The 20,733-nt window shown below is 42.4% G+C and overlaps 1 protein-coding gene across 8 annotated transcripts in view; it reads right to left on the bottom strand.

The window, feature by feature from the left end:
• The window catches only part of sulf1 (sulfatase 1), a 353,304-nt gene that overhangs the window by 141,805 nt on the left and 190,766 nt on the right, over positions 1-20,733 (bottom strand). For 7 of the 8 annotated variants that reach the window (XM_068031966.1, XM_068031968.1, XM_068031974.1 and 4 more), the window contains exon 5: positions 11,806-11,975. The exons of the other annotated variant lie outside the window; for it this stretch is intronic. In XM_068031966.1, coding sequence (XP_067888067.1) covers positions 11,806-11,975 — 170 coding nt within the window. The remainder of the gene's footprint in view (positions 1-11,805; positions 11,976-20,733) is intronic. 8 annotated transcript variants of the gene reach the window in all.

Below are 20,733 nucleotides of genomic sequence, written 5' to 3'. Positions count from 1 at the left end.
CTGAAGTCACTTTAGGGTTTCAGCATTCCTTATCTGTGTGACGTGATAAGAAGTCCCTCCTGAGGTTTAACCCCTGTCCTTTCACTAATAACAATGCAATGTCCCAGTGCGTTATTGTTAATATTTGTATGGAATGGTACTGGTAACCATGGAAGTGCATTTTTTTGACTGTTATCACGTTTCAATGGAGATTGGAAGGGTATTAAAATGTAGCTTGAACCTTTTGGGAAACATGGGATAATACTGTCAACTGAACACACACACTAAAGTTTCACAATTAATAACTTCAGCTCTCTGTGTGAGGCACCACTCTAAATAAAACCTCTCGCAACAAACCTGTGGGAAGTAGCATACAGCCCCAGAAAATATATTTCTTTAAATAATACAAATATGCATGAGTGGGATGCGTGGGGAAGGGCAGGGTGTATCGTTAATCTCAAATTACATGCCACAGCTCTGCAATGCCTGTCCAGCCAAAGGTACCGTCTTCTTTCTCTATTACTCCAATGCTTTTCTTTGTGGATCATTGAATTAACAGCCAGATACCGAAATTTTTTAAATCCACAGATTCAAATTGCCAGATGATTCTAAAATGAGTTAGATTGAAATCATAATCATCCACCAAAAATTTTTGTTTTAAGGTCAATTCCTACCTACATGTCTTATTTGAAGGGTAGAGGCAAATTCTTTAAATATTTTAAGAACAACAGCAAATGCAAGCATCATCTTCCCTGTATTTGAAAGCTTCAACTAGCTCCTTTTCATGGTCCACTGTCACAAAGCAGAGCTCCTTTTTGTTTTACAAACTAAAGTGACTGAGAATGTGAATAATTTCTTCATATTGGCACAAATTTGAAGTTACATGTCACACATTGCCCTGACACACCTTAATCAGGTCAATTCCATGCCCACCTGTGTACCAGCAAACCATCCCGGCCTCTTCTGACCTTTGGCTCTACCTGACCATTTGATTTGAGAAAAAAGATCCATAAACAAGCACTTGTGATTTAATCTTAAAATATATAGCTGATACAAGTGACCAAGCTCTTCCGACCTTTTGTTGGGTGTGACATCCTCTTCAATGTGTTTAAGGTATTACACAAATGTTTATTTAAGTGCTTTTAATCACATTGCTCAACCACTTCAAGTACTTCGATATTTTCATTAAATTGCCATTTTAAAATGAAGGCCTCCCTTTAAAAAAAATAATGTAATTAGTTTTTAAATGTTCCACTGTGTTGCGAAAGGAGGATAGGATTATGCCACAGATATGTATGGAATTTAGAAGCTACTCTCCAGCTTTCTTTGGAACTTTTTGTTTCTCCATGACATTTGCACCAGCGGACATTCCACCGAGACTAGACAAGATGTCAATATTGTGCCTTTTTAAAGTGAAATGTTTGCGGATATATAGTCATGGAAAACATTACAGGACTACCAGTGTTTGGCATTCTTTCTATTATTCACAATTATAATACAAAACAGCTGCTACAGGCTATGTGTTTTTATGTAAAACAAGGATCTGAGTAATTGTCAGATCAATGTGTTATACAAGATAAAATTAGACTATATTAAGCTATTTTAAACAGTAGGGCTGTAAAATGTATAAAAGATGAAACGGGGGATTGGGTATCTTGCTGACCTTTCATCCCTGGGCCTTGGTTTGAGTCCATTGTGGACTGATGACATGAGGTTTCCTCTCTCCTGCCAGCTGTAAGTTTTTATGTGAGATGAATTGGACAGTCTTAAGCCACTTTCTACTGGCATAAAACTATCTATGAAAAGCACAAATTGCCAATCTGACTCAGACAAGCCAACAGTAATGCAGGAAGTGGACAAATTTACAGCGGTGCAGAAAGAGATGCTCTTTTGAGGTTGGAATTAAAACACTAAAGCTGTTAGGACAGAGTATCAGGAGTGTTTTCCAGAACCTAATCATGCTATGTATGACCTGGGAAGACTTTATGCTCACAGTGGATTCAAAAAGAAGTGTTTCGCTCCTCAGCAGTGACAGATTTCACCTTGTTAATTGGAAAGAAAAATCATCAAAACCATCAATATAATGTCCCCAAAATTCCTTGGGTCTTGGTGACACCATAACTGTACCCACCAGTGCCTATTCCACTGGAGTTTGCAGAGCCAGCATGAGGGCAGATAACTTATTTAGGGCAGGTGGATACAGCACTACAAGCTCATTCCCCAGTTCCCTTATGCCCCATGTGGCTAGAAAATCTTTCAACACTGAGTGGAGGTGCCCAGACTCTGTCCCTTTCAGTCTCCTTGGTAAGTGGGCTGATCAAGATGAGTTTTTTTAAATGTCCCTTCCTTTGGTCAATTCTCCCTGGTGGGTCCCACTTTCATTTGCCTAGAGGCTGGTAATCTTCAACTCCCTTGGTGTACCAGCCTGTGGAGATTACCCTGGGTCTCGACTGAGCCAGGCAAGTGGGAATCTCTCGGTAAATGGAGACCCCACCCCTTCCTCTTTCCTCCTTACAAGCTTTACCTTATAAGAAGTGTGTGGAGATCCATCTTGTACAAGACATGCCAGAAACTCCTGAAAATGGCACTACTGTTTTCCAAAGTTATGGCAGGAAACCGTTGGAACCCCAAGATTTTCAGGACAAATATTTTTAGATAAATCATTTAAAGTGGGAATTGTTCCTTCTGTAAAATTGTTCGGAAAGCCTTTCCTCTCTGCTGTGACAAAAACACCTCTGAGCTTTAAAAGATAAAAGGGCTGTATTTCCTCCACAAAAGTGGAGGCCCAGGAAAATAAGGCAGGAGGCACGAAAATATCCCTCCTCCTCACAGGCATGGCCTATTAATGCTAGTGCCTGCACAAAGCATAAGCAGTCGGCTCACCCTTGGGATAAAGCCTGAAGATACAGGAGCAATGCAAAGTTTGAATGGTCTCTGCCCCATTATTCTCCTCTTTGCACCCAGGAAACAAGCATGATCCAACATAAGCAGAGGAAGATCATCTCAAAGTAGTACATGGCAAAGAAAATCAAGTAATCAAGACATTCCCAGGTTTCAAAGTGAGATTCATAGTGAAAAAGCTGATGGTACATTTATTTTTACGAAGCAGATGAGACAGTAAATTTTGCGAGGCCCTGCAGCACTCACAAGGCCTCATACACAGCCAGCACACATTGGAAAATCACAAGTAGCACACTTGCGATTTTACGATGTGTGATGGCTGTGTGCAAAACTCTGCTGGTGGCAACAGGCCTTGCAAAATTTACCCTGATGTATCATTTGGTTTACATTAACTTTAAGTTAGTTTCTAAACATTCAATTGACCTCCAAATGGCCAATCACTGTAAACCCAATCACAAACAGATTAGAAAACAGCTTGACTCAGTGCCGTAGGCTGTGCAAGTTCTTTATCTGTTGGAATAGGGAATATTTCTGGCACTTATATATCAAATTTAATAACGCTATAAAACAAGTAATGTAGCACCAGTGGAATAACTTTAAAACCAAGCCTGCACAAATAATGTATATGGGACTGTGATTCAGAGTTTCCTTGTTGGTCATGTATGAGATAGAACTGATGTTAATCTATCTAGTTTTTTTCCTTTCCTAGGCGTAATCATCAGATTAGAATATTACAAAAATACATTTGCCTCTGGAAGAGAAAAGGCTCTGCCAAAATAGAGAAGATGGCGGCAAGTCTATCATGTAGGAGTTTGGTTGCAATGAATGATGTCCCTTTTTATTGGTCCAATTCAATGTTTTGAGTCCTGACTGAGCAGGAATTCTTGTTGTGTTTGAGAGAATAGGCCATTTTTATTTTTTCCCAGTTTTCTTCTCTCCTCTCCTAAAGGCACTGGTTCTATTGGGGTATGAATCATTAGGTGATGGCAAATCACCAAAGCAGAAATTCTTCATGTCTCACCCTACGGCATGGATGTCATTAGGCTGTTTGACTATGGAAGGGATCACAACTGAGTCTGATCCATCATCCATGCACTGTTTCGCAAAGGTCACTGATTAGTGATCCAGAGCAGAAATCCAACTGCTGTTTTTTCCCCTCCCTAGGCCAGGGATGCTAAAAATGACATCTACGATGCCAACAACAACTTGCACTGATATAGTACCGTTAACAAATAAGAATGTCCCAAAGTACTTCAGGGAGGTGTCATCAAAAAATGGACACAAAGGCATTTGCGGTCACTATTTAAAAATAAGGGGTCGTCCATTTAAGATGGAGATGAGGAGAAACAGAGGGTTGTGAGTCTTTGGAACTCTCTTCCTCAAAAGGCAGTAGAAGCAGAGTCTTTAAATATTTTTAAGGCAGAGGTAGATAGAGTCTTGATAAGCAAGGGGGTGAAAGGTTATCGGGGTAGGCGAGAACACGGAGTTGAGGTTACAAACAGATCAGCCATGATCTTATTGAATGGCGGTGCAGGCTCGAGGAACTGAGTGGCCTACTCCTAGTTCGTATGTTTGTATATTAAATATGTTAGCAACAGGCCAGGGACTCATCCTAGGACAATCAAGGAAGGAGGATGGAAGAATGAAAGGAAGGATTGAACATAAAGTAACATAACATGGGGTGAGCAGAGAGGCTGGCGGAGTGAGTCTTAGGCTCATCACATCTCCCTGGCCATTTTAACTCCTGGACTCATTAACATACTCCAGGCTCAATTTCTGCCCAAATCCAGTGTGAATGATGTGACGCTGGTAGGCAGCCATCGGTGAGAATGGCAGGAGGCCGCTCATAGGAATCAGTGTTAGCAGTCATGTAAGTCATAAGAAATAAGATCATAAGAAATAGGAGCAGCAGAAGGCCATTCGACCCCTGGAGTCTGCTCCGCCATTCAATAAGATCATGCTTGATCTGATTGTGGCCTTAACTCCACTTTCCTGCTGTCCCCCCCCCCCCTCCCCCCCACAACCCTTGACTCCCTTGCAGGTCAAAAAGCTGTCTAACTCAGTCTTGATTATATTCAATGACTCAGCCTCTTCTGCTCTCTGGGGAATTCCAATAGTTCACGACCCTCTGGGAGAAGAAATTCCTCCTCATCTCCATCTTAAATGGGAGACCCCTTATTTTGAAACAATGCCCCCTAGTTCTAGATTCCCCCACAAGAGAAAATATCCTTGCAGCATCTACCCCGTCAAGCCCCTTTAGAATCTTATATGTTTCAATAAGATCACCTCTCAATCTATTTGGGGCGGCACAGTGGCGCAGTGGTTAGCACCGCAGCCTCACAGCTCCAGGGACCCGGGTTCGATTCCGGGTACTGCCTGTGTGGAGTTTGCAAGTTCTCCCTGTGTCTGCGTGGGTTTTCTCCGGGTGCTCCGGTTTCCTCCCACAAGCCAAAAGACTTGCAGGTTGATAGGTAAATTGGCCATTATAAATTGTCACTAGTGTAGGTAGGTGGTAGGGAAATATAGGGACAGGTGGGGATGTTTGGTAGGAATATGGGGTTAGTGTAGGATTAGTATAAATGGGTGGTTGATGTTCGGCACAGACTCGGTGGGCTGAAGGGCCTGTTTCAGTGCTGTATCTCTAATCAAATCTAATCTAATCTAATCATTTCGTATAGGCCCAACCCGCCCAACCTTTCTTCATAAGACAAATCCCTCATCTTAGGAATCAGCCTAGTGAATCATCTCTGAACTGCTTCCAATGCACGTATATCCCTCCTTAAGTAAAGCGAACAAAACTGTACACAGTACTCTAGGTGTGGTCTCACCAATGCTCCGTACAGTTGTAGCAAGACTTCCCTACTTTTATACTCCATCCCCCTTGCAATAAATGCCAACATTCCATTTGCCTTCCTAATTAACCTTTTTGCTAACCTTTTGTGATTCACGTGCAAGGACACCCAGATCCCTCTGTACCACAGCATTCTGCAGTCTCTCTCCATTTAAATAATATTCTGTTTTTCTATTCTTCCCACCAAAGTGGACAACCTCACAATTTCCCACATTATACTCCATCTGTCAAATTTTTGCTCACTCACATAACCGATCTATATCTCTTTGGAGACACTTTGTGTCCTCCTCACAACTTGCCTTCCTAACTATCATCCACAAATTTGACTACAATACACTTGGTCCCTCATCAAAGTCATTAATATAGATCAAAAATAGTTGAGGCCCCAGCTCTGAACCCTGTGGTACTCCACTAGTTACAGTTTTCCAACCTAAAAATGCCCCATTTAACCCAACTCTCTGTTTCCTGTTAGTTAGCCAATCCTCTATCCATGCTAATATATTACACGTCGGGAGGGTTGGTCAGTGGGAGAAGCCTGAGCCAGGGGAGGCCCTAGGTTTAGTTGTGGTGCCGCTAAGCACTTCTGCTAAGGCTAAACCCTGCACTTCTGCTAAGTATGATCAGACCTACAGGCTAACATCTTTAATAACAATACTTGGTTTTTGTCTGTCTGGACCGTTTTAATTGGTTGGTGGGTTGATTTGCTGGGTGGAGCCTGATACACACAGAGACACATGGGGCACACGGAGGACTGGACTGCATGGTGCACCTACAGCTGCCAACAGTGGAAGGCAAGGATGTGATGTGAGATACTTATTTACGCAGACAGGGATATAATTGGTATCAGGGGGTGTATTATCTCTAGACAAATTTAGCATACTGGGATCATGTAGTCTTGCCTACAGTGTAAAGAACCCAAAATGCTTCAATACCATTTTTGAGTGTTAAAACCATTTTAATTTGTTCCCACTACTTATATAATCAGTGAGACACCCATAACCACACACCCTTCACCACAGTTTCTCCAGACTTAAAGGACAAAACCTATAATTGTACTACTGTTAGAACATAGAACATAGAACATTACAGCGCAGTACAGGCCCTTCAGCCCTCGATGTTGCGCCGACCTGTGAAACCATCTGACCTACACTATTCCATTTTCATCCATATGTCTATCCAATGACCACTTAAATGCCCTTAAAGTTGGCGAGTCTACTACTGTTGCAGGCAGGGCGTTCCATGCCCCTACTACTCTCTGTGTAAAGAAACTACCTCTGACATCTGTCCTATATCTATCACCCCTCAACTTAAAGCTATGTCCCCTCGTGTTTGCCATCACCATCCGAGGAAAAAGGCTCTCACTATCCACCCTGTCCAACCCTCTGATTATCTGATATGTCTCTATTAAGTCACCTCTTCTCCTCCTTCTCTCTAATGAAAACAACCTCAAGTCCCTCAGCCCTTTCCTCGTAAGACCTTCCCTCCATACCAGGCAACATCCTAGTAAATCTCCTCTGCACCTTTTCCAAAGCTTCCACATCCTTCCTATAATGCGGTGACCATAACTGCACGCAATACTCCAGGTGCGGCCGCACCAGAGTTCTGTACAGCTGCAGCATGACCTCGTGGCTCCTAAACTCGATCCCCCTACTAATAAAAGCTAACACACCATATGCCTTCTTAACAGCTCTATTAACCTGGGTGGCAACTTTCAGGGATTTATGTACCTGGACACCAAGATCTCTCTGCTCATCTACACTACCAAGAATCTTCCCATTAGCCCAGTATTCTGCAATCCTGTTACTCCTTCCGAAGTGAATCACCTCACACTTTTCTGCATTAAACTCCATTTGCCATCTCTCAGCCCAGCTCTGCAGCCTATCTATGTCCCTCTGTACCCTACAACATCCTTCGGCACTATCCACAACTCCACCGACCTTCGTGTCATCCGCAAATTTACTAACCCACCCTTCTACACCCTCATCCAGGTCATTTATAATAATGACAAACAGCAGTGGCCCCAAAACAGATCCTTGCGGTACACCACTAGAAACTATACTCCAAGATGAACATTTACCATCAACCACCACCCTCTGTCTTCTTTCAGCTAGCCAATTTCTGATCCAAAGCACTAATTCACCTTCAATCCCATACTTCTGTATTTTCTGCACAAGCCTACCGTGGGGAACTTTATCAAACGCCTTACTGAAATCCATATAGACCACATCCACGGCTTTACCCTCATCCACCTGTTTGGTCACCTTGTCAAAAAACTCAATAAGATTTGTGAGGCACGACCTACCCTTCACAAAACCGTGCTGACTATCTCTAATGAACTTATTCTTTTCAAGATGATTATAAATCCTGTCTCTTATAACCTTTTCCAACATTTTACCCACAACCGAAGTAAGGCTCACAGGTCTATAATTACCAGGGCTGTCTCTACTCCCCTTCCTGAACAAGGGGACAACATTTGCTATCCTCCAGTCTTCCGGCACTATTCCTGTCGACAATGACGACATAAAAATCAAGGACAAAGGCTCTGCAATCTCCTCCCTGGCTTCCCAGAGAATCCTAGGATAAATCCCATCTGGCCCAGGGGACTTATCTATTTTCACACTTTCCAAAATTGCTAACACCTCCTCCTTGTGAACCTCAATCCCATCTAGCCTAGTAGTCTGTATCTCAGTATTCCCCTCGACAACATTTTCTTTCTCCACTGTAAATACTGATGAAAAATATTCATTTAACACTTCCCCTATCTCCTCCGATTCCACACACAACTTCCCACTACTATCCTTGATTGGCCCTAACCTATCTCTAGTCATTCTTTTATTCCTGATATACCTATAGAAAGCCTTAGGGTTTTCTTTGATCCTATCCGCCAATGACTTCTCGTGTCCTCTCCTTGCTCTTCTTATCTCTCCCTTTAGATCCCTCCTGGCTAGCTTGTAACTCTCAAGCGCCCTAACTGAGCCTTCACGTCTCATCCTAACATAAGCCTTCTTCTTCCTCTTGACAAGCTCTTCAACTTCTTTAGTAAACCACGGCTCCCTCGCTCGACAACTTCCTCCCTGCCTGACAGGTACATACTTATCAAGGACATGCAGTAGCTGCTCCTTGAATAAGCTCCACATTTCGATTGTGCCCATCCCCTGCAGTTTCCTTCCCCATCCTACGCATCCTAGATCTTGCCTAATCGCATCATGTTGTACCATTCAAGTGAATAAACTTTTAAATATCCATTGTCAGGCTATGTTGAAATCCTAAGGACCTATGTATGAGATTTTATAGCTATTGTGTGCTTTGGTTTGTGGTAATCCTGGTAGGACAGATGGTTTCCATGAGGGATGTGATGGAATTGATGGGAGGGATGGAGATGGCATGAGAGGGATGGCATAGTGTTACGACCAAGACGGGAGTAATGCACTGTTAATACAGTCCCACCACTCCACAGGTCATAGCATATCAAATAGAGTTTCCCACCTACTGAAGACTAGCCAAATTAAACACTGTATCTTTTCCCCAGAATAAAGCACACCAAACCAGGTTTCTTTAAACAACAACAACATTAACTATTTATTAGAAAAGAAATACTAGGTCTTAACTGCTAATGAGATTAATCTATATATATCAGAAAACTCCTTAATTCCTTAACCCTCATGCACACACACATACATTCAAAAAGAAATAGTTAACCGGTTTCAAAAGGGTGTTTTACATTACAACTGTTTCTTAGGAATAATAAAAAATAGTGGAGGTTCACATTCGCCGCAGGCTTGGAGGGCCGAATGGCCTGTTCCTGTGCTGTACTGTTCTTTGTTCTTTGTTTGTTCTGGTAGGATGTGTTCAGTATGGTGAGGTGTCCCAGAGTCGAATAGTTAAATGCCACTCAAAGTCTCTCTAGGCGAGGTTGATGAACAATCTGTGATGGGTAGGTGTTCATGGCAATTTAACTGCAGCAGGCATCACATAGGTCGTCCATCAGGGATATAGCAACAGGTCTGCTTGGGTTTTGAAGCAGCAGTCGAGCAGTAGAAGAATTCTTCAGATTTCAGGGTTTTCTTAGAATACAGGAGGCAGCAGGAATCTCACTGGATGCAGAAATTCTTCAGCAACTGGAAGCAACAGAAATCTGCTACCTTTCAAATACAGGATTCCTTTTCAAGAGATGCGAGTCTCCTTTACAGAGAGAGGTAGCACTTTTCTGGTCTTTCTCTCTTGCAATGAGCAGGTCAAGCAAAGATTTCAAATGCCTCTCTTTGCCCAATCTACAGGCTTTCAAAGGATCCAAAGTGAAAAAAGAACCTTCCTGAACATGGTCACATGTCCAGCCACAGTGTCTCTCCCTGATTCAAAAGCTGCACTGAAGAAAGGTCAAACCCCTGTGTTTTCCTTGAAACTGCTGACCTTCCTGTCCTTTTACAAGTTTAATTTCCTTTCAAAACACCCATAAAGTTCAACTCTTTGTTCTGAACTTCCTTTCAAAACATTGCAGGAATTCCAATTATTTTTGCAGGTGTCTTTCACTGAGCAAAATCCTTCTTTAATTTTGAAACACATAGAAGTCCAAGATTTTAGTACAAAAATAAAACCTTTTGTGACAAGAGGAAGGATTGGATTTGGATGGCGGCAATGGCATGAGAGGGATGGCATGGGAAGGATGGAATAGCATGGGGTGGGTGAAGTGATGGAATAGAATAAGGGTGGCAAAATGGCAATGACAATTATTTGATATAACCTATTATTTGAAAGTTGTTTATTCTTTGTGCTCTAAATGAAGATTCAGTATATTTGAAAAAGTTTTAGAAACGCTGTCAGGTGAATGACAAGAATACATCAGCGTTGTTTCTGTGGACAAAGAAGATGATAACAGTCTATACCCTCCAGAGTTTCGACACAGTCTAACTCCAAAAGGCATGTCGCCGCACAGACTTAGACCCAAGAAAGCAGCGGTTATAATGTTGTTACAAAACTTGAATCCTAAACAAGGACTTTGTCATGGAACAAGACTGGTAGTTAGGAAACTGTTTTTTCAAAGATAGGTTCTGAAAATATAACAGGCAGATATCAAGGAAGTCGAGTGTTTATTCCTCGAATAATATTCAGCCCATCAGATGTAAACCTGCCTTTCCATCTCAGGAAAAAGCAGTTCCCAATTAGACTTTCATATTCTATGATTATAAACAAGTCAAAAGGCCAGAATCTTGACAAAATGTGTATTTATATTTCTGGGCCTGTTTTTACACATGGACAGCTTTATGTAGCTTTTTCCAGAGTGAGAAGTTTTGATTCTGTTAAAATCTTTGATGAAAGAATTAACCAGCAATCCTGCATTTAAAGAAGTACTGTTGCAATAAAGATACTAATTTCACCGCAAATGTTTTGTGGGCCTCTGCTTTATTGAAGAATAAGCAATTTAAGGGAATGGGCTCTGTTTTAAGGGCTTCATTGAATTTAATCTTGTTTTTTTGTGCTATCAGCTGAAGAATTGGACTTTCCTTTAAAGGGCAGCCAATGTCAGCATCATTTGCACTAAGGTAGAAAGAGCACTTATAGATGCAGAGTAAATCTCTTTCAACTCTGCCACAAGAATGCACTTCTATCCTTCAGAAAACCATCTCCTATTGTACAATTGTAACATTTTTCCATTTGCAAAGCAGCCATCCATTAGTCTCCCCAAATTAGACTTCAAATTTAATGCAAAATTAGGAGTAGCTTTGTGGTGTAGGGCTGTGCATTCTGGGAACTGGATTGAGATTTTCTGAGCTCATCCTACCAATTTGGGTTTGACTCAAACCAGCTTCCAGAATTGTGAGACCAGCACCTGAAATGTGGTTCAGGTCCAACCTGAATGTGCCTGATAAAAAGAGATCTATTTCAATATGTTGCAATTTAACCTTTTGCTCATCCATTACTGTATATAAATATTAATGAAAGAGCAATACATTATATATATTCCTTGTTTAGTTTCTTGCAGGATAAATGCCACGAGCCAGAACATCTATCTCTTCTATAAATAACACCAGACAATGCATAGTTTTGCTGTTCCAAAACTAAGAGCTTTTACTCACATATGCTGTGAGGCATTGGGGAAGAGCTCCGAAAACTGTGGTGCAGAATCCTCAGGGCCATGGGGTGCAGCGTGACTGATGACCATGAGCACAGGCCTGTGCGGATATATCTTCTTGGATATGCGGAAGTAATTGACACTGTCATTGGTTATCACATCTGTAAAATAATCCTGAAAAGGAAAACCCCAAGTATTCTAAATCCTTTTTGTTTTCACAGCAGAAAATACAATTTTAAATGAGTACAGCAGGTTCTTTAGAAATCCAAAACACTTGTCCTAAGGTCAAGTGCTCACGGGTTGAGGGCTGCAACTTTATGAAACAATATAGAAGATTGTGACGTTTAATTTCCTTTAACAAAGACAAAATTCTCTGTTGTGGAATATTATTTGAATTTTATTTCAGAGAACTGAGCACAGACAGAAGAAAATGGAATAGCATTTACCTGTGATAGGATAGAAAATATAACTGGTACAAAGGAGAGTCAGTACTCCAAAGGTTACTGGAAAACTAAAATTGATCTATCAATGAATTAATATCAGAACCAAAGGTTGTCAAATTCCTGCCTTTGGAATTGTTGAAATCACTCATTGCTCTCCAAAGCATTGCCCACAGAGAGTCAAGAACAGCTGCAATATTTAGGCCAAGCAAGATTAGAGTTTGGGGATAGTGGAGAAAGTAGATGGGAGAGGGAAGGGAAGGAGAAAGCATGGGAGAGGAATGAAAGGGAGAGGGGAAGAGAGAGAGAAAAAGGAGATTGAGGCTGGGAGAAGATGCAGAGAGGAAGAGTGGAGAGGAGAAACAGGAAGAAGAAAGGAGAGGGAGATATGAGGAGGCGAATGAGGGAAGGACATTTACCAGGGTACAGATTTGGACGACTGCTAACGTTGTACCTTTGTTTAAAAGGGGAGCAAGGGATAGACCGAATAATGACAGGCCACTCAGTCTATCCTCAATAGTGGGCAAATTATTTGAATCAATTCTGAGAGACAGGCTAAACTGTCACTTAGAAAGGCATGAATTAATCAAGGATAGTCAGCATGGATTTGTTAAGGGAAGATTGTGTCTGACCAACTTGATTGAGTTTTCTGAGGAGGTAACAAGGAAGAGTGATGAGAGTATTGCAGTCGATGTGGTCTACATGGATTTTAGCAAGGCTTTTGACAAGGTCCCACATGGTAGACTGGTTAAAAAAAAAACCATGGGATCCAGGGGAATGTAGCAAGCTGGATACAAAATTGGCTCAGTGGCAGGAAACAAAGGGTAATTGTTGACTGGTATTTCCAATGGGGTTCTGCAGGGTTCAGTACTAGGTCCCTTGCTTTTTGTGGTACATATCAATGACTTGGACTTAAATGTAGGAGGCATGATCAAGAAGTTTGCAGACAACACAAAAATTGGCCACGTGGTTGATAGTAAGGAGGGATGATGTTGACTGCAGGAAGATATCAATGGACTGGTCAGATGGACAGAAAAGTGGCAAATGAAATTCAACCCAGAGAAGTGTGAGGTAATACATTTGGGGAGCTCAAACAAGCCAAAGGAATACACAATAAATCTGAGGATACTGAGAAGTGTAGAGGAAACGAGGGACCTTGGAGTGAATGTCCACAGATCCCTGAAGGACAGATCAATAAAGGTGGTTAAGAAGGCATATAGAATCCTTCCCTTTATTAGCCAAGGTACAGAATATTAGATCAGGGAGGTTATGTTAGAGCTATATAAAACGCTAGTTGGCCACAACTTGAGTACTGTGTGCAGTTCTGATCACCTCATTACAGAAAAGATGTAATTGCACTAGAGAGGGTACAGAGGAGATTTACGAGGATGTTGCCAGGACTGGAAAATTGCAGCAATGAGGAAAGATTGGATAGGCTGGAGTTGTTTTCCATGGAACACAGGAGGATGAGGGGAGATTTGATTGAGGTGTACAAGGTTGTGAGGGGCCTTGATAGAGTGGATGGGAAGGACCTATTTCCCTTAGCAGAGGGGTCAGTGACTCAGGGGCATAGATTTAAAGTTATTGGTAGAAGGTTTAGAGGGGAGAGGAGGAAAAAATCTTTTCACCCAGAGGATTTTGAAGCTCTCTGCCTGAAAGGGAAGTAGTAGCAGAAATCCTCAACTCGTTTTAAAGGTGTCTGGATATGCACCTGAAGTTCCATAACCTCCAAGGATACGGACCAAGTACTGGAAAATGGGATTAGGCTGGGTGGTTTGTTTTTCGGAACGCGCAGACTCCATAGGCAGAGCAGCCTCCTTCTGTGCCATAAATATTTCTACATTTTCTAAATATTCTAAATATCTGAAGAAGAGGAATGTGCAGGGATGTGGGGAGAGGGCAGGGGGAGTGGCACGATGTGAATAGCTCCTTAGGAGGGCCAGCACAGGCATGATGGCCTTCATCTGTGCTGTAACGATTCTATGATTCAGAGGGAAGGAGAAAGGGGAAAGCGGAGAGGCAGAAGGAGGGGTAGAGGGCAAAGGAACGTCAGGAAAACTATCTTAATATTGGCAAACTCTCTCAATGGGCAAATGGCAAACTATCTCAGAAGAGCAGGAGATGGGGGGCACCTGGTGACCTATCTCAATGGAGAAAATTTCAATTCTTCCAGCAGAACATTGATCTTCTTGGATGCAGTGTCAGATGGGCATATTCTAGGGCAGTTGTGCAAAATATCCTTGGCGGGAGGAAAGCTTCTAAGGAGAGTTTCAATGGGAGGCTCAGACGTGGGTCAGAAAGAGATGTTCAGCAGAATGGAAAGATGGTCAAAATTTACAATTTGAAGAACAAACAGGCTATCTGATGAATCCCCTGAGGCCACACAATTTATGATTTGCACAGGTTTGCCTGCTCCTGTTTTTAGGGCATTTACTGGACCTATTCTGCTTAAACAAAGACATCATTGGGTTAAATCTTGATATAGGGAGTGAATCATTGATATGTTTGTTCAAAAGCAGAGCACAAGCAAACACCCAATTATATTGGAACACTCCATCAGAGTGCTGCTTACCAGCACAAAATGTATGACTGGTACACAGGAACACTTTTAGAATGCATTATCCCATAGATATCAGGTCACGTGAGGGTATTCCACATATTTTGAAATAGAGACCCACTGAGGGAATTTAATAACTAACAGATACTGAGTAATGCACCCTTACTCAAGTGCAAGTAAGTTGTACTATCGTCCGATTTTCATGTCCTGCTGCTCTGTTTCCATTTAAAAACGGGCGGTAGTGAGAGTAAGGTCAAGGGAGCAGGAGGTGGATCTCTTGTTAAGATGAGCTCAGAGAGGTCATGAGGGGAGATTGGAGAGAAATTAGAGGGAAACGGAAGGATCAACTTGTCGAATGTTGTCCACATGATCTGATTTTTGGGTGGACCTTGAGTTAGGTGGCCAGAGCTCCCATCAGAAATAGCTGGAGACCTCATGAATGTAAATCAGGATCAGATGAAATAGCCACAATCTTTGACACAATCTGAGGCTATTTTGAGCATTTTTAAAGGGATCCTTAGCTGCCGTCAGGGAAAGCTGGCACTTAGTGTTACTTCAGTTGCTGTGGTTTTAATGCCTTATAGATTTCCAATAATTACTCTCTTTGCTACTGTCGGAACACAAACATTTTCCCTGTCACTATAAGCAACTGCTCCCCTGTATTCTCGACACTATCATCTCTTCCCTTTAAGGTGCTACTGCAACCCCCTCATAATCTGTTACCCTGCCAGATTTCTCCCCCCAGATCAGCGAGCTGCTTTTAGGCAGTAGCTCACTGGATTCACTGAAGAGAGGCCCATCCACGAAAATGGCATATGTGCAACTCCGACTCATTCAGGGTGGGTGGAGTGCACGCCCCATTCACCATCTAATACTGCACAGGAAAATTGCCCTATGCATCTACTCTTTTATGTGCACATGAATGAGCCTGTGTGCATTTTTTATGCTCACCTCCCAAACCCACATCAACCTTTGTCCCTAGAAAAATTCTCCCCCAAGTCACTTGCATGACCTTCCAAATTCCCAACTGTCAACTGTTGGCTCCCATTCACCACAACATTTCTGCAGCTACCAATCCACTCAATCACACTCTCGCCTCCACCTTTGATGCCTTTGTCCCCATTAAAACCATTACTCTCTGCCACTTGGTGATTTCCGTCCAAGGGCTGCAGGCTTGAATATTTATAGCGACAACTGGTTTAGCCAGACGTGGTGGCCCACATAAAAAACGCTATCGGGACATGTTGTCCTCTGCCAAACTGATCACTATTCCAGGATCCTCCTGAAATTCAAAGATAACCCCCGGCTTCTCTTTTCCACTGCAAACCAACTCCTTAAACTCCTCTCCCCTGCCTTCTCCACGCTCACCTCCAACAAGTGTGAGGAGCTCACGGGTTTCTTTGTTACTAAACTTGAGACCATCCATTCAGCTGCCTCTGCCGCTTCCCTCCGTTCACCAGCCCAACAGGCCAAACTTCCCTTGAGGTTCTCCCCAATATAACCATGACCTCGCATCTTGCTCTAGTTTCTCTCCAATCTCCCATCATGCCCTCTCTGAGCTCACTTACCAAGAGATCCACCTCCTGCTCCCTTGACCTTACTCTCACTAAACTGCTGACCACCCAACTTCTGTTCCTGGCCTCCATGTTAGCTGATATTGTTTATGGTTCTCTCTCCTTAGATAATGTTTCCCTCTTCAAATCTGCCATCGTTACCATTCTTCTATAAAGAAACCTTTAATCCCTCTGTCTTTACAAAATACTGCGCCAATTCCAACCTCCATTTCCTCTCCAAAGTTCTTGCATGTGTTGTTGCCTCCCAAATTTGTGCTCATCTTTCTCACAACTCCATGTTTGAATACCTTCAATTAGGTTTCTGTCCCCGCCACTACTGAAACAGCCCTTATTAAAGTCGCAAATGACATTCTATGCGACTGTGGTAAACTATCCTTCCTCATTCTTCTCAATCCCTCTGCAGCCTTTGACACAGTTAACTCCATTCTCCTCCAACACCTTTCCTCCATTGTCCAGCTTTGTGGGACCACACTCGCCTGGTTTCGTTCCTATCTATCCAGTTGTAGCCAGAGAACAACCAGCAATGGTTTCTCTTTTCTCTTCCCATACCATTACTGCTGGAGTGCCCTAGGGATTTATCCTTGGCCCCTCTCCTTTCTGATCTACATGCTGCTGTTCAGTGATATTATCCTAAAACACATCATGGTCCAGATGTATGCAGATGACACCCAGCTGTACCTCACCTCCTTCTATATTGAGTCTTCCACTGTTTCTGATTTGTCAGACTGCTTGAGCAACATCTAGTACTGGATGAACACAAATTTCCTCCAACTAAATGTTGGAGCCATTTTCATCAGTCCCTGCCACAAACTCTGTTCTCTAGCCATCAGGGATAGACACCGACATGTTGCATCTCGGACACTTGCCAAAATTATTGACTCAGCCATGGACATGGGTACAATTAAGCTGTATATAAAGTGTATAGCCAAGCTAATGCCATCAAAACACATTTCTCCCCATAAATAAAGTAGCTGAGCATACAAACACCAATGGAGAGCAGCACAACTGTATTCGCTAGCTAGCAAAATAGTATGCAATGCCAATGCGAACTACTTTAGTTAACAGAATACAGCAAGCTACATCATGTCACGGGACGGTAGAGTGACCTTATTGGATGACCTCCATGGATTCACACTGTGTGAGGAGTGCAGATTCATCCAATACACCATGAAACTCAGACAGGATCGTTATCATGGTTAGTTAGGTGAGGCAGTAGAAAAATCAGCAGTAGGAAGATGGACCATTTCTCACACTGCTGTTGCCACAAGACAATTTAACTCATGATGGTCTCTGTTTGTGCAACTTCTCCACCTGCTTGTAATATGTATCTGAAGACAGGGCAGCTAACAAAAGGGCAGTGATCTACAAATCAAGAGAATTTTATAGGATGAAGCTTGAGAGTTACAAGCTAGCCAGGAAAGATCTAAAGGGAGAGCTAAGAAGAGCAAGGAGAGGACACGAGAAGTCATTGGCAGATAGGACCCTAAGGCTTTCTATAGGTATATCAGGAATAAAAGAATGACTAGAGTTAGATTAGGGCCAATCAAGGATAGTAGTGGGAAGTTGTGTGTGGAATCAGAGGAGATATGGGAAGCGTTAAATGAATATTTTTCGTCAGTATTTACAGTAGAGAAAGAAAATGTTGTCGAGGAGAATACTGAGATTCAGACAACTAGGCTAGATGGGATTGAGGTTCACAAGGAGGAGGTGTTAGCAATTTTGGAAAGTGTGAAAATAGATAAGTCCCCTGGGCCAGATGGGATTTATCCTAGGATTCTCTGGGAAGCTAGGGAGGAGATTGCAGAGCCTTTGTCCTTGATCTTTATGTCGTCATTGTCGACAGGAATAGTGCCGGAAGACTGGAGGATAGCAAATGTTGTCCCCTTGTTCAAGAAGGGGAGTAGAGACAGCCCTGGTAATTATAGACCTGTGAGCCTTACTTCGGTTGTGGGTAAAATGTTGGAAAAGGTTATAAGAGACAGGATTTATAATCATCTTGAAAAGAATAAGTTCATTAGCGATAGTCAGCACGGTTTTGTGAAGGGTAGGTCGTGCCTCACAAACCTTATTGAGTTTTTCGAGAAGGTGACCAAACAGGTGGATGAGGGTAAAGCAGTGGATGTGGTGTATATGGATTTCAGTAAGGCGTTTGATAAAGTTCCCCACGGTAGGCTATTGCAGAAAATACGGAAGTATGGGGTTGAAGGTGATTTAGAGCTTTGGATCAGAAATTGGCTAGCTGAAAGAAGACAGAGGGTGGTGGTTGATGGCAAATGTTCATCCTGGAGTTTAGTTACTAGTGGTGTACCGCAAGGATCTGTTTTGGGGCCACTGCTGTTTGTCATTTTTATAAATGACCTGGAAGAGGGTGTAGAAGGGTGGGTTAGTAAATTTGCGGATGACACGAAGGTCGGTGGAGTTGTGGATAGTGCCGAAGGATGTTGTAGGGTACAGAGGGACATAGATAGGCTGCAGAGCTGGGCTGAGAGATGGCAAATGGAGTTTAATGCGGAAAAGTGTGAGGTAATTCACTTTGGAAGGAGGAACAGGAATGCAGAGTACTGGGCTAATGGGAAGATTCTTGGTAGTGTAGATGAACAGAGAGATCTTGGTGTCCAGGTACATAAATCCCTGAAAGTTGGTACCCAGGTTAATAGGGCTGTTAAGAAGGCATATGGTGTGTTAGCTTTTATTAGTAGGGGGATCGAGTTTCGGAGCCATGAGGTCATGCTGCAGCTGTACAAAACTCTGGTGAGACCGCACCTGGAGTATTGCGTGCAGTTCTGGTCACCGCATTATAGGAAGGATGTGGCAGCTTTGGAAAGGGTGCAGAGGAGATTTACTAGGATGTTGCCTGGTATGGAGGGAAGGTCTTACGAGGAAAGGCTGAGGGACTTGAGGTTGTTTTCGTTGGAGAGAAGGAGGAGGAGAGGTGACTTAATAGAGACATATAAGATAATCAGTGGGTTAGATAGGGTGGATAGTGAGAGTCTTTTTCCTCGGATGGTAATGGCAAACACGAGGGGACATAGCTTTAAGTTGAGGGGTGATAGATATAGGACAGATGTTAGAGGTAGTTTCTTTACTCAGAGATTAGTAGGGGCGTGGAACGCCCTGCCTGCAACAGTAGTAGACTCGCCAACTTTAAGGGCATTTAAGTGGTCATTGGATAGACATATGGATGAAAATGGAATAGTGTAGGTCAGATGGTTTCACAGGTCGGCGCAACATCGAGGGCTGAAGGGCCTGTACTGCGCTGTAATGTTCTAAAAAAGTACTTCAGAAGAGTATGGAAAACAGAAAAGCACAGTGGGACAGGAAGGGACAGATTAACGGTAGGGAAGCAAGACTAGTTTATTCATCTTGATAGGCTGTGAAACCAGGTCCTGGATTCTACAATACAGAAACAACAGAATCTCTCATGGACAAAATATAATTTGCTCAACAGAGCTAGTGACAAAATTAGATAAACACAATTACAAATAAAGAGCGCCCTTCAATTCCTCAAATAAAGTGATTCTCTTAAATTCACTTATGTCTATATCTCATTCTATCACTGCCAATTCCGATTCAGCTCTGGTAATTATTAACAAAAAGCTTTTCTGCAAAAGGTTGAGCGGTTGTTACTGCATGTATTATTCAGTTACAAAATGTTTACTCACTATCTGTAAGACCATACTCCACACTAACCAATTTATGTTCATGCCAAATATTTTACCTGTTAGCAAAGATGCACTTATAATGTAATTATATGATACAGACAACTTTCATATGACATTGGTCACTCAGGTTATCTGCCCTCAAACTGGATAGCAAATGATGCACATTGCAGTTACTGGTCTTTGACATATTTAGCTGCTAGGTAGCTGCTACATAGCCGCTAGGCTATTTTGAAACACAAGGCTAAAGATTTGAAGCAGGGGAGTCCAACCTTTTCACGTAGGGGCCACATTATAATTTTGGCCTTACATAAGGGCCCCGTGAGACAATTTTAGAAAGATAAACGCATTAAAAATTTATCTTACTATTAATCAAAACAACAACAAATGTGCATTTGTGTCAAGAAGATTTAAATGAGGAGATGAATTTATTGACTTACTTTCTCTTCACAATGTTGGTCACTGATTCAGTGAGATACCTGGCATTTTTTGCTTGCATAGGTAGTCAATAGCTGCTCGCACATTTGTTGTCGTGATGTGGAGTATTCCGGATAGATGTCCATCTGTCAGGAATGATCTTGATCGTGCTCTCTCCCTCTTTTCTCTCTCTCTGTCTCTCTCCCCCTCCCTCTTTGTGTTCTCCCTCTCTGTGGTTCCCACCCATGCAATCTCTCCCTCTCTCGGCCCCTCTCTCTCCCTCTC

This window comes from Heterodontus francisci, chromosome 5 (genome assembly GCF_036365525.1).
Source record: "Heterodontus francisci isolate sHetFra1 chromosome 5, sHetFra1.hap1, whole genome shotgun sequence".
In the NCBI taxonomy this organism is placed as follows: Eukaryota; Metazoa; Chordata; class Chondrichthyes; order Heterodontiformes; family Heterodontidae; genus Heterodontus; species Heterodontus francisci.
Note: the sequence above shows the minus strand (reverse complement) of the source record. Positions and strands in the feature narration are given on the sequence as shown.